Source organism: Cervus canadensis, chromosome 29 (assembly GCF_019320065.1).
Source record: "Cervus canadensis isolate Bull #8, Minnesota chromosome 29, ASM1932006v1, whole genome shotgun sequence".
Classification (NCBI taxonomy): domain Eukaryota; kingdom Metazoa; phylum Chordata; class Mammalia; order Artiodactyla; family Cervidae; genus Cervus; species Cervus canadensis.
This window is the reverse complement of record NC_057414.1, coordinates 31261813-31275860: the sequence shown is the minus strand read 5'-3', so window position 1 is coordinate 31275860 and position 14048 is coordinate 31261813. Positions and strand designations below refer to the sequence as shown.

Genomic DNA, 14048 nt, shown 5'->3' with positions numbered 1-14048 from the left:
AGGTTTAAATGTTCGTGCATAAGAATCCCATCTGGGCTGTCACTTTCACTCCTGACTACTCCAGCTAATAGAGAAAACTCCAAGTCTGCCCTAAAGAAGAGAGTTGTTGGAACAGTTTGGCTAACGAAAATGGCACATCCAGTGAGAGAGTCAGTCCAGCTAAACTAATCATGTGGTTGTGGCCTAAGACTTCTCATATCTGCTTTACTCTAGACATATTCCCACCATCACGCCTAACAGTGTTATCATCAGTGCACTCCCCTTGCTAGCCATCCCTACAAAGCGTTCATCAGAGAGCACCCGGCATAGATGAAGAAGTTGATGACCTGATTTACAGGTTTGGGATAAACCTAATTTTCGGTGGCACAAACTGAAAACTAGAAGCTTCTCACAGACTTGAAACCAGGATGGATCAGAGGTGCAGGCCTCTGGAATAAAAAGAGAAGGCTGTCCTTCATTAGAGTAGTGAGAAAGACAACTGACCTAAGTTAGGGGGTTGCTAGGAGACCGTGCTGACCATTTAAAACCACACAACAGTGATTCTCAACCAGGAAAAATTGTGTGCCCCAGGGGACATGTGTCTGTGTCTGGAGACAATCTTGGTTGTCACAACCGGAGAGGTGCTGCTGGTGTCCGATGGGTAGAGGCCAGGGACACGTCTAAACATCCTGAAATGCACCAGGCAGACCCACAACCAAGAACTGTCCTGCTGAGTGTCAAGAATCTGGCGACATCAGGGAAATCATGCTCCAGAAGCAAGTGCAGGACTGCAACCATTCACCACGGAAGCATGACTGGAGGGCAGAGCCCACTTCATGAGCGCCCCAGGGGATGTGCTCCAGGTAACAAAGCAGGAAGATGAGAAAGAAGGCCAGGTGTGCACTGCATCTCCACACAGACTCGGGTCACATGGGGGGAGAAATAGGCAGCTTTATCACTAATCCAGAGATGCCAGAAACCCAGGCGGAAATCTGAAGAACTTGGGATGAAGATGTCTCACTTACTCAGAGTCGAGGGAGGGCTTCCAAGGCCCAGGGCTCCAGGGTTCTGTGAAGGAGAGTCTGGAAGAGCAAGTCCCTCCTGGAGTTGACGACCATGCACGCAGCTCTCCCACAGCTGCCCGAGAGTGTTTTGGGGCTGCAGAGTAGGGCGGGTGCTATGACAGGGAGCTGGGGAAGCAGGAATCTGGAGCAAAGAGCCAGAGGTGGGCCTGCTCTCAACCCTGCACCACACCAGCTTGGACCCTCCCAAAACCAGAAGCCAGACAGGACAAAGTATCAAGATGTGGACCAGGGGGCATCTGAAGAGAAGATGGGACGGAGATGGAGACCAGGGTCCTCTGACCCGGGAGTGAGAGCGAGGCTGCAGGAGGCCTGGGCAGATACGGGGGCACCAGACCCTCCTAAGGAGAGTGTGGCCAGGTCCTGGGGAGCCTCAAGCCAAAGCCACCCATCACAGAGGCCGTGTCGCTAAGAACGGCTGTGAGCCGGCACCTCTGCCAGGCTCAGTCTGAGCAACGTGGCCACACAGCCAACATGGCCATGTGCTTCGGACAGCAGAGGTGGGAAGGGGGCTTGTGACCTGAGACCCTATCCTCGGGGCTGCACTATCAGTGGGACAATATGCAGGAAAGCCATCCAGTGCCGCCAAGCTTCCTACTGGAAGAAGTCCAGTAGGAAGTAGTGTGTCTCCTATTTCCTTCCTGTGTGTTTCCTTCTTCCGTCCTGTGTGTCTCCATTAGCATGGCCTCTAAACCTTCCCCCCACCTGGGCTGGACCTTCCCGTGGGGGAAGCCAGGACCCCAGTCTCTGCAGCAGGTGGTCCCTGGGGAAGAGCTGGGCAGAGAAGAACAGGGTGAGAACTAGGATGAGGAATCACGTGCAGCTGGAACGGAGGGTCCCAGTGCTTAGCACTTTTTCCTCCCCCAGGACTGTTCTGCATTTACTTCCCCTCAATGGTCCTTTTTGATAAATAAGAGAACATCCGTAATCCTGGTCTGTATCCACTGACATGTTACTCATTTTTACCACAAAGACGGAATTGTCAAAGGACATGACAGCTGCTCCGAGACGGGGCCTGCAGAGCAACTGTGCTGCACCCAGACACGGAGTGGGGTGAGGTCAAGGACACCTCCCATGTGGAGTCTTGAGAGAAGCGGCCAGAGAGGAGCCGTGGACGCCTTCTGCCAATGACGACGTGATGTTTCTGTCCTGACTCCAGGCCCAGGGAAGTGGCATGAGCGGAGTTCTGGACCTGAGTGGTACTGGCCCCAGGGACGCTCTGAGTGCTAAACTGAGTAAAGGAAAGGAATACTAGAATTCCTATTTTCATTTCTTCATTTATCCTTTTTGTTACTGTATATGTGTAGCGACACAGATCATTTCTGCATAAATGAAAACAATGCATGCACAGGCTCTAAAACAAAGTTGAGAGACCACTAGTCAGATACTGGGCTTCCCTGGTGGCTCAGATGGTAAAGAATCTGTCTGCAATGCAGGAGCTCCAGGTTCAGTCCCTGGGTCGGGAAGATCCCCGCGTTCTCCCAGGGATGGATACCCACTCCAGTAGGTCATATATTAATTGTACAATAGGTCTCAGTTTTTAATAGCAAAATGGGACGGTATGAAATAGGTCAGAGTGGGACTACTCTGGTTGCTCAGAGAAGATGAGGTCATGGAATGAGGCAGAGACTTCCCCCACTTACCTGCAACCAAGCCTGCAGGGCTCTGAGCCCTCCCAGGAAGTGGGGGTGGGGGTGGGCTCAGCTGTGGCAAGTGTAGGCAGGAGGCAGGCAGTTTCTGTGTCTACCAGGATGCCCTGTGCTCAATCTGGGGTTTCTGGTGTTTTTCCATCGCTTGGCCCACCCTCAGGGGCCCAGGGCAGGGCTCTGCCTACAGAGGAGTCTGCCCCAGAGGGCCACAGGCATCAAAACCACCCCCACACCACTCAGCCTTGGGCAGGGCCTCTGCTCTGAGGCTGGAGTGCCCTGTGGCTCAGACCTGGCCTCCACGCCCACTTGCTGGGTATCTGCCACATCCTCTGCCCCGTATCCTGCCCGAAGCCCCCGCCCGGTGGCCTCGTGCTCAGCCTTCATCCTTCCCAGTCTCTGGCCTCCAGCCAAGCCCAGCTCCACCTCCACCCTGACTCCCTCCTGCTCTCACCTCTGCTCTCCAGCGGCCACCAGGGCGCTCTGTCTCCTCCCACAAACATTCAGTGCAAAAGAGGCAGCTTTGGAAATTCTAAGAGAATAACAAAGATATTTCTCATGTATCCAGTTCTTTGGGCAGGTGTTAGTCGCTCAGTCGGGTGCGACTCTTTGTGACCCCATGAACTGTAGCCCACCAGGCTCCTCTGTACATGGGATTCCCCAGGCAAGAATACTGGAGTGGGTTGTCATTTCCTCCTCCAGGGGATCTTCCCTACCCAGGGATCAAACCCAGGTCTCCTGCATTATGGGCAGATTCTTTACCACCTGAGCCACCATACATTCCAAACACAGGCCTCGGTGAGAGGTCTGCTGATGGTAACCGAGAGCCAGTGTCCCGGACGAGTTAAACTGAAGGACGGGTTTTTGTTTTGCTGACAAACCTACCACAGGCATCATCCCAGATGTCACCATCGAAAAGCAGCAGAACAAGAAAGAGTCATGAAGAACTGAAAATAAAGCAGGATAGAGGATATGGGATGGGTTCACAGGAGAAAAGGCCCCTCATGCAGCTCCTGAGATCTCTGCTTCCACATTCTCCCACAAGGCACGGCAGAAGGGCTCCGTGGCCACCATGAAAATAAACAATTTTTATTGAAGTAAGTTAATGTAAAATATTACACAATCACAGGTATATAATATACTGACTCACAATTTGCAAAGGTTACACTCTGTTCATAGTTATTATAGAATATTGGCTATATTCCCCATGTTGTACAGTATGTTCTTGTACCTTATTTTATACCAAAAATAAATAAATGAAAGAAGAAAGCAAGCAGTTGTCCACGTCATAATATAGGTGTGGGCCAGTCTTCATGGGCACCATGGGGGCAGGTGTAGGGCGGTGTCCTTTCACTCCCAAGTGGAAGTGTTAGTCACTCAGCCATGTCTGACTCTTTGCGACCCCTGGATGTGAAGTGATGTCTCCTCTTGGACTTCCCACATGTAATCGCAACTCAGCTTGCCCCAAATAATCATCCTAGTGACCAAGTGTTGAATTCTTACAAGCACCAGGCTCTGTGCTCATAGTTTTATTTGAGTGTATATATGTGTGTTAGTCAATCAGTCGTGTTCAACTCTTTGTGATCCCATGGACTGCAGCCCACCAGGCTCCTCTGTCCATGGGCAAGAATACTGGAGTGGATAGCCATTCCCTTCTCCAGAGGATCTTCCTGATTCAGGCATCAAACCTGGGTTTCCTATATTACAGGCAGATTCTTTACCATCTGAGCCACCAGTGAAGCCCCTTCCCCCTGAAACAGGAGGAGGGGCAGACTCATCAGGAAAGGATGCAGAATCCCAAGTGATTTTCACCATCCCTTCCCATCTGGGCCTCACCCAAAGAGGCGTCCACCCCGGTGCCAAGTAAGACTGGGCACGGCCGTCTCCGTGGGAGGAAGCCAGGGGACTCCCAAGGCAACTCAGCCTCCCTTGGACTGGAGGCTGACGGGCTATTTCCACCTCCACGCTCTCTATTCCAACATTCTTCTGCCTTCGAGGAGCTGGGGATCCCCTGGCACTGGCTTCTTCGGAAAAACCAGGTTGGCTTGTTCAGAGAAGCAAAGGCTGCGTGAGGCCTGTCTTCCTAGAAGGGAAATGCCCATTGGAGCCTGGCCTCAGCACAGGCACCTACATCTCCGTCTGCTGTGAATATGCATCCTGGCTTCCCGTTCCACGTTGTCCACAGCTCTCCTGACCCCATCACGCCATCGACTGCACCCAGGCCTGCATGGTCCATGGTGAGGGCAGAGCAGGGAGCAAGGAAAGGGGTGCAAGCCTTCACTTCAATCAAACATCATACAGAGTGGTTATGACGTACACGGAGGTTCTGTATACACTGCCAGTTCCCATTTCACCAGGAATCGGTACTATAACAGTCACAGCATTTTCGGTGGATTTTCTTCTCTTGGGTTTGATAGTCCAGTGCTGATAAAAGCAGGTGCCTTTCCCAGTGTGCAGACCAAACAGGTAGACACGTGTGAGGTATTTGATATGTGCCACCCTGAGCATCTCTCTCCACACATCAAGGATCAACTGGTTTCTAGAAGTCTCCCAGTTCATATACAGACATCATTGAGAGTATGAGGATGCCCCCTGAGAAGGACAGGCTTCTCTCTTGCTCCTGACCTGTCAACTTAATTCTTGGGTACCAGGCACTCAGAAGTCCCTTGCTCCACATGCTCCTTGTGTACTAAGATAAAAGAGCCTAGGGGAACAGAGCAGGGACCGAGGCTGCAGGTCCACTTTCCAACAGGGGACCCCATGGGGAGGCTCAGCCCAGCTCAATGCCATGTTAAAACGCCACCAGCTGGGCTGTGAGCACAGAATGTTGAAACTCTGTGTGGACATGCTGGCTGGTCCCTGCTGACTGTGTGACATTAGATAAGACACTGCGCTTTCTGTGCCTCAACACCCTCGACTGTAGAATGAAAGGAAGGGACATGACACTCTCCAGTGGCCCTCTCAGCTCCCAGGGCTCTGCTTTCCTACATAAATTAACAGGACTCACCCAGGTGGTGGGCGTGATGGGGAGGTCATCCCTGCTTTTGTGACATCACAGTAACACTGGTGAGAAGATTGCATCCTAATTCCCAATAATCAATCTTGAGTCCAATCCAAGCATCTCTAAAATGCCTAGGAGCAAAGAGCCCCAGGCAGGATCCAGCAGATGATACTGCTGGAGCCCTTTGCGATCTCCTTAATGTACTGGTGGGTGAATGATGCAATTTTAAACTCCTACATTAGCTGCTAAGAGGACACCAGAGAAGGGACTGAGATGATGAGATCTCCAGGAGTGATGGTTCCAGGGGAAAACTACACGCGAGCTGAAGGAGATGGTCTGTAAGCAGGACATGCAGGACAGAGCCTCTACTCTGCCGGGTGCTGCCAGGGCTCACCGTGGGTTTACCTTAGACGCGGGTTCTTCAGATGCATCTGGGGCAGCTCTGACTCTCCCAGAGAGGCTCACGTCACCCGTATCTCTCTAGTCCGACACCCCCAGCCATTTCCCACCTGATCTACTGCAGGGGCCTCCTGGCTGGCCCACACCTTCTGAGTCTGCTCCCTTCTAACTCACTCTACATCTGCACAGGAGTGAGATGAAAATGTAGGTCACGATCCTCAGCCCCAGCAGATGAGCCGCATCAGCGGTGTTCCATCACTTCTAGAATGAAGACCAGGACAACTAACATGAGCTTCCAGGGCTGCTGGCCTCCTGTACCACACGCCCTTCCTCCATGCTCCAGACAAACAGGACGATGCCCTCTGGTCCCCTCTGCTCCTGGTCTCTGCACGTCCTGTTCTGTCTGCCTCTTCCCACACCTTCCCCTGGGTTTGGATAATTTCTGCGTTTCATCCTTCAGCTCTCAGCTCAACTGTCATTTTCGCAGACAAGTGGTCTTGCCTCCCTGGCAAGTCAAGCCCTTCCTGCGGGAAACTGTGGCAGCCCCCCGCCTCCCCTCCAACAGGACTCACAGCAGCCTAACTTCCCTCCATGGGGGCACGGACCTGAGACACACGGTCTCTGCCACGAGGCCGTGAACATCTTGAGAACAGGGACCACGAGGACTTTGTTCAGGCTTCTTGTTCCCAGCACAGTGCCTGTCACACAATAATCACTCAATAAGCAACATGTCAGACAAGCAAATGTGACTGGGACTTGTGGCGTCATCATCAGACAGGAGTAAGGCAAGACCCCTGCTGCTCAGAAGCCCACAGTCATGAAAGAGCGAGACTGAAGTCAGCTCGGCTGTAAGAAGTGACTAGGGACAAACACAAGAAGCCCTGTCTCCATTTCCTCAGACTGGCTGAGCCCTCTGACCTGGTCCTGTGAACATGAATCCATCGAGGTGTCTCCTGCTCAGGCATGACTCACCCTATGATATCACTGTTTGCCCTAAACCCAGCATCCTACTTACTGAGGACACACCTCCTCCTTGTAGCATCCACAGGCGAGTCTGAGTCTGAATTTCTAATAATTGGGGCCACCTCATGAGTTTCCATGCTAAGTCAATTCAGTTGTGTCCAACTCTTTGGGACCCTATGGACTGTAGCCTGCCAGGCTCCTCTGTCCATGGGATTCTCCAGGCAAGAATACTGGAGTGGATTGCCATGCCCTCCTCCAGGGGATCTTCCCGACCCAGGGGTCAAACTGGAGTCTCTTACGTCTCCTGCATTGGCAGGCGGGTTCTTTACCACTAGTGTCACCTTCCCAGATTGGCTTAAACTTGAGTGATTTTGGTTCCCATGAGGCCGACAGCCAACATCAGGGCCCACGTCTGTTTACTGAGAGATCCTCACTCTCAGGTGTGTCTGTGGCGACAGGCGACGTGACATGCAGAAGCACTGTCCGCAGCTCTGAGCCGCCGCGTGTGTGTGTGGCTGGAAGCTCGGGCTGGTGTTTATTGACAAGCGTGAAGACCGGAATGAGTAATCACTACAGCACTTCCACCTCCCATTAGCAAAGCCTCTCTCTCAACATGGAAAAGCTGATGGGTGGCCCAACCCAGGGGCCCAGATGCCTGAGGATTCGATGAAGGGAACAGAAAAGGGTGGAGCAGAGAAGCTGACACTTGGTACTCGTGTGACCGGGATGGTCACCTGTGCATGTGTCCATTCGTCCATCTCCTCATTCGTTCAGTTCACTAGCACTCTGTGAGCACATGTTCTGTATCTGTCACTGTGCAGGGCACCCCATCATGTGACTGGATGCGTTTTGTACCCCGAGGGACCACAGTCCAGGCAGCAAAGCGAGACATAACAGGAAGAATCACTCTAAAATACCCGAACTCAACAGTGTTAAACAGGAGAATCCTGGCCTCCTGGACTGGGCAGTAAGGAGGGAAACCTAACCTACTCTAGAGCATCTAGAAAACTCTCCTAGGAGAAACTAGAGCTGAGCCCCGAAGGATGGAAAGGACATTTATCCAGAAACATCATGAAAGGAGGGTCAGGTGACCTCACAGGGGAAACCCCTGGGGAAGGAGACAGCATGGTGTTTGGGGACTGAGCCCAGAGCGATACGGAGCCGGGGGAAGGCCGTGGCCTGGGGACCAGGTTGATTGCCTTGGACTCCGGTCCTAAAGCAACCAGAAGTCTGCATAGGGCTTTAAGCAAAGAAAAGACAAGCTCAGGATTGGACAGTATCTCCCCTGCCTATCTCATGACCGCTTTGAGAAATGAGCAAAACCCAAGATGAATCTCCCAGGTAGACCACAAGGCAGGAAGATGGCATTATCCTCAGTACAACCACTAAGCAAACTTCCAAGAGCGGTGACACAGCCTCTGTAAACTCTCTATGAAGAAATGCCACAAGAATGGCCACTCAAGCTGCTTCAGAGGGTCTGTACTCTGAGACGTGGAAGGTGCTGGTCCTCCTGGGGTGGGTGTCACTTACCATTTCCCAGGAATGTGTGAGCAGCCACTCCAATCAATGGCCTGTGTCCCACCGCATTGATCCATCTGGGCCTTTCGGGGGTGTCTCAGCTCAGCATCTCTGCTCATTAAAGGAAAGTGCCTGCACCATAATGATAATGCCTCGCACTTACCCAGCGCATCGCCCAGGGGTGTCTCAAAGCATTCGGCAAACATTTAATTAAGTTAGCCTAGTGACTGCAGGGGAGCCCCCAGCCTCTGGGCACCGAGGGATCTGGGGGGAGGGAGGCACTGGGGAACCAGGGTCAGGCTCCAGGCCTAGGGTGGGTGGGGGGATGCACGGGGTCCCTACATGGCTGGGGAAGCACTCCCGTGCATGGCCATGGTGGAGTGCGGTATAAGCCGGGTGGAGGCCAGCCCCCAGGGGCACCCACAGGAGAGCACCCGGGCTTGTGGCTACAACAAAGGGCCCTGGAGGAGCAGAGATGCGAGTCCCGAGGGACAGGCTGCTTTCCTTGTGGGACTGTGGATGTGACGGGGAGGGAGACTGAGCTCTGACTCAGAGGCCTGTGTGGGGGGCAGGAGTGGGTTTAGTGAAGGGAAGATGTGTATTCTCACACCTACAGGAAGGGAATAGCAAGCACGTTTGTCTTCAAGTTTATCCCTGATACAGGGTCTCTTCCTGCCCATTCTCAGGATTACCCTCAGTGCCATGCGGGGCCCTAGGAGCACCACCACCTCAGGGCACAGACTTGTAGAAATCTAGCAAACAGAGCCACGTCCTTCCCCCACCCCCGTTACTGCCCGCCTCCTTCAGGGAAAGGCACAGGCGGCCAAGGCCTCGTGGGTTGAGAAGCAAAGACTCAGTTTTCCACTAAGAACACGAAGGCGCTAGAGGGCGGATGAGGCTGGCCTGAAGCCCGGCACCTTCAGCGGGGTCAGGCAAGTCGGCAGAGGAGAGCGGGGCCACCTCTGGTGAGGCCAGCCTGGCTCCCTCCTCTGAGCACCGGTCCGGCCCCCGTGTTTGGAAGGTGCCACGCAGCATCGCGAGTGGTGTGAACGCCCACCCCTGCTGACGGGGCTCGCAGGCAGCCCCCAACCATCTGTGGGCCGACGCCCGAGATCTCCCGCAGGAACAGCCGGCCTGGGCATCCAGGCCTCATCTCCGCCCAGGCAGCTGTGGGCGATGGCAACAGCCCAGGGCTCAGGTCCAGCGAGCCCAGGACCGGAGGTCACGGCCCAGAGGCTGCAGGAGATGGCCCGGAGCACCGACTGGCCGAGCCTGACACGAGACCCAAGGGCAGAGCACCTGAGAAGCCTGCAGAGAAGCATCAGGAACCAAAGGGGCCACATCGGCCGCCCTCGTCCTCCACGCAGAGAAACCAAGGCCCAGGAAGCTCAGGGTCTGTGGGCCACGGCGTCGGGTCCAAGAGCAGGAACGCTGGAATAATTCCGTTTCATGGACCCTGCTCTTAAGGCAGGAGGACATCTTACTCAGCAGACTGTGTAATCAGAACCTGGATAAACGAAGCTGGGACTGGACGGCTGGTTATCACCACGTGACAATGACTTGTGCATCGTCGTATGCTCCACCCTGCCTTCCAACTCCTGCACCACAAGGAAGGCCCACTCCCCTCCTGAGCAGCAGCCTCTTCTTTCTGCCCTATTGCTGGAGACCAGGCTGGGTTTTCTATGTTCACCTTGTGATCGGCTAGCCTACATTTTTGGCTATTCCATGCAGTTGCAAACAAGAAGCAAACGCTGCTCAAACCCGTGCTAGACAGGACTGGTAGACTGAGGCCCAGAGGACAGCTCAGAAGGTGACAAGCAGGAGGTCATGATCTCAGCCTGGAGACAGAAGCCCTCCAGATCACAGAGCCAGTCCTGCCACCAGGGAGCTGGGCCTCTGACTGGGGTGACTCTGCGCTTCCAAAACTGAGCCTTGGCCATAAAGACAGCACCCCCACACCCACCCCCCTGCCCTGCTGGGTCTTACGCAGAGGGAAGAAGGCAGGCCCAGAGAGGTTTGGACTCGAATGCTGCAGGCTGTGGACAGATTCTCAAGTACAGACAAAGTGAGCATAGAGGGACCAGGGATGGGGGGTGTTTGTTAGAAATGCCCATCTGCGGTGGGGGTGTGGGTTCTTATGTTAATCTGCACCACCCCCACTCTTCACTCAGGCTTGCTTCCCACCCACTCCTGTTCCACCAAGGCCCCAGAACCCCAGTTCAGAAAGGCTCCCTGCCCAGGCCAGTCTCCCCTCCTGTCTGGAACCACAAGAGCCCCCACTCTAAGCATGCAGGGTCTCAGAAACACCTCAAGCCCAAGGTGACAACTAAATTGTCCACTGAGTCCCCTCCCCATCTCGCGTGTGGGCTCACTATGGTTTCCATGTGTTGCTGCCTTTCCCGTCCCAGAGAGTCTGCCTAGAAAAGCAATGTTCGGCCATCCTCCCCCTCCCAGCTCCTGCCCACCCCCCAAGGCATCAGGTGACAACAACATTAGCCTTAAAATTATTCTGGGATGGAGACGAGCATTTCACCAGGAAACAGAACACTGCAGAATGAAATGGCATCGTGGCCCAACCAGGTCAGGGCTGCATTATTGCATTAGCCTCTGCCTTTAGACGCTGGGAAAGTACATGGCTAACAAGCTGGTGTTAACCCCGAGGGGAGGAAAGGCATCATTAGAAACAGGGGCAGAGTCTAAAAACACAGAAAGGAAGCACAAGAAGTGAGGCGGCAGTCACCCCTGAACTTCGGGGCACAGCCAGGCCCGGCTTCCCCGCAGGACCCCTCCTGAAGTGACGCTGCTTTCCTTTCTCTGGGAGCCTCCAGGGCCAACTTTCCTCCTCTTCCTCCTCCTGGGGGAGGAGGCCAGCTCCCAGCACAATCACCAGGAAGAGCAGCCCTCCCAGCAGAAATGTCTCCCCCTACGTGGCTCGCTGAGCTTATCCTCCTGAGGACAAGGGGTTGGGGGAGGCCGTGCCCTGGAGCAGAGCCTGCCTCAGGTGGGGGTGCCTCTGTCCCCACTGTGGAGAGGAGCCCGTTGGGTACTGGGTGCCCTGCACCTCTAGGGGGAGGCATCACAGGCTCTGCTCCCTTCAGGATGCACTGCAATGCAGCTCCAGCACCCTCCGGGGGCTCGCTCCCTCCCCACTTTGGAAGTGCAGTGTTCAGAGAGGAGCCCAAAGCCACCGAGGCTGGGAGGGTGGTCCCAGCGCTGCTGTCCTGCCAGCTCTGCTCTAGCTCAGCAAGAGGAGGGGGCACTGGGTGCCGGGGTCCCTGAGCTATCACCCAGGCAGGGACTGGCACCCATGGGGAAGTTTGTCTCCTCACGTGGACCCACAGTGCCCACCTGGCTCCCTCCACCCTGCTGCAGAAGGTACTAAGAGACCCTTGGTCTTCCCTCCTGAGCCTGTGGAGACCCCCTCCCAGGCCTGAACCTGGAAGAAGAGGAGCAGCAGCCCCCACTCTGAACTTCTCAGCCTAGAACGTGGTTGTGCAGAGCCCGTCTTGGCTGGGAAACGTGCAATTTTAAAACAGCATCACATAGCATTATACAATGGAATTCCTCTTTTTTTTTTCACTCCATCCTCTTCTTCCCACTTCCCAATAAACTTTTCATTTTTCTGATTTCACTTTGGTAGCTTAGAAATACTTAGGCCTTTACGTTCTTAAAAAAAAAAAAGCCAAGAAATTCTGAATATAAAAATGTGAAATTGTGTGTTTTACCCATAACAGGATACGCAAGGCTTAAGAATCTTAGTATTTACATCTATGTATATATGTACATGATTTAAGGTTTAAGTGAATGTGTAACCAAATGCATGAATCTCAATTTGGAAAAAAAAAATGAAAATTCTTCTTGGGCTGGGGCTGAGGGTGGAAACCCCACAGACTCTCAGATGCTGTCTAAACCCTTGGAAGCATAGCCCAGTCCCTTCAGCAGTGTTTGAAGGCTGCCTGCAGGCATTCAGCTGTCTGCTTGCGAACGACACGCGTGCAATTATCAAATCTATTACAACGTGTTGGGTTTTGCAACACTTCCACTAAGCTTGTTCTGGCAGGATTGCAGCATCTTACCTGTGTCGCTGCAGAATTTGCTCCCCCCAAACAAGTTACGGCTGTGCTAGGCGGCACCAGGTTTAAATCACCGGGGAGGGAGGGAAGGTGCTGAGGAGAACTAGGTAAACCCAGATTCCCACCCTTCCCCCGGTGAGAACATTCCCAATTCTGTCGGGGGAAAGTCGCCTTTCAGATGCGAGGAGGAGGAGGCGGAAAATGGGATTCTGAATTTCAAAGGCACAATCTGCCCATTTGGCGGAAGGATAAAGAAAGGATGGCGGTGGGAGAACCTTGTAAGAGAAGAAATACTGGAGCAAAGGAGGAGGGATGGGAGAGGAAGGGGCTAGAGAGGGAGTGGGGCGAGGGTGGGAGGGAGGGAGGGAGGAAGGGGAGAGGGAGAGAGAAAGGAGGAGAGATGGAAAAACAGAGATGCCGGGAGATAGGAGGGGTGCCGAAATGATGGGCAGAGGAGCCAGGACACCCGCCTCTCTCCTGCTGGTCCCAACAGGAGTGGAGAGAAGGACTGGTTGCTGGGAGTTGAAGCCCCTCTCCTCCGACCCCTGGGACGCAACTGGTTAAAGCCAGCCGGCACAGGGCACCAAGAAACAGCAGTGCCTCACAGCGGGTGCAGCTCTCGAACCCAGCTCACCAGACCCGCCGGGGGGAGGGCGAACCCCAAGAGCTATGCTGCAAGCACCCGTGTGTGCGCGTGAGGGAGAGCTGAGCGGTGCGTGCTCAGGCGCTAGCCCACCTCGACCCGCACACGCAGCTCACACTCCCTGGTCGCCCCCTCCCCAGACACCCCTGCCCCTTCCCCTCCGGCTCCTCCTCGGAGCCGCCCCGGGGAGCCGGAGCCCCTGTTGGGTACCTGGGATGAACAGCAGGGCGGTCGTCACGGAGAAGACGATCCAGCAGGCGGGCTGGTGCATCTTGAGGCTGCGGGGTCCCCGCGGCTGGGCCGGCTGCTGCCGCTGCCGCTGCCGCCTTCCTCTGCACTGAATTCTGAGCAGGTTTAAATCCAATGTTTGCGAAAGGAGGGAGAGAGCAGGAGAGAGGGGGAGCAGGCAGGCAGCGTCTCGGGGTTTTTTCTTGCACAGACACACAACTGGTAAGCACCATCAGCACCAGTCTGTGCGGGGCGCGGAGCAGACCTCCTCCAAGGCTCGCATTGGCTCCACTCTCCTGAGCGACACTCGGGCACTTTGCAGCGGGGAGGCTGGGCTCCGGGGAGCCTCGGTCTGCACCCCCACTCACCCTCGCCCCCGAGCACGAGGCGGACGCTGCTCTGTGGGTGAGGTGCCAGCGCGCAGGGCTTCCTTCCTTCCGTGGGCAGAGGCGCGCCTTCGTGGGCAGAGGGAGGGGCTGGCTCAGGGCGCAAGAAAGGCACTGTGACCAAAGCTCA

The 14048-nt window shown here is 54.6% G+C and overlaps 1 protein-coding gene across 1 annotated transcript in view; it reads right to left on the bottom strand.

Annotated features, from left to right (window-relative positions):
• OPCML (opioid binding protein/cell adhesion molecule like) overlaps positions 1-13953 on the bottom strand; it is a 1016949-nt gene extending 1002996 nt beyond the window's left edge. Inside the window, exon 1 of the mRNA XM_043452160.1 lies at positions 13515-13953. Coding sequence (XP_043308095.1) covers positions 13515-13575 — 61 coding nt within the window. The 5' untranslated portion in view covers positions 13576-13953. The remainder of the gene's footprint in view (positions 1-13514) is intronic.
• Between the last annotated feature and the right edge of the window lie 95 nt (positions 13954-14048).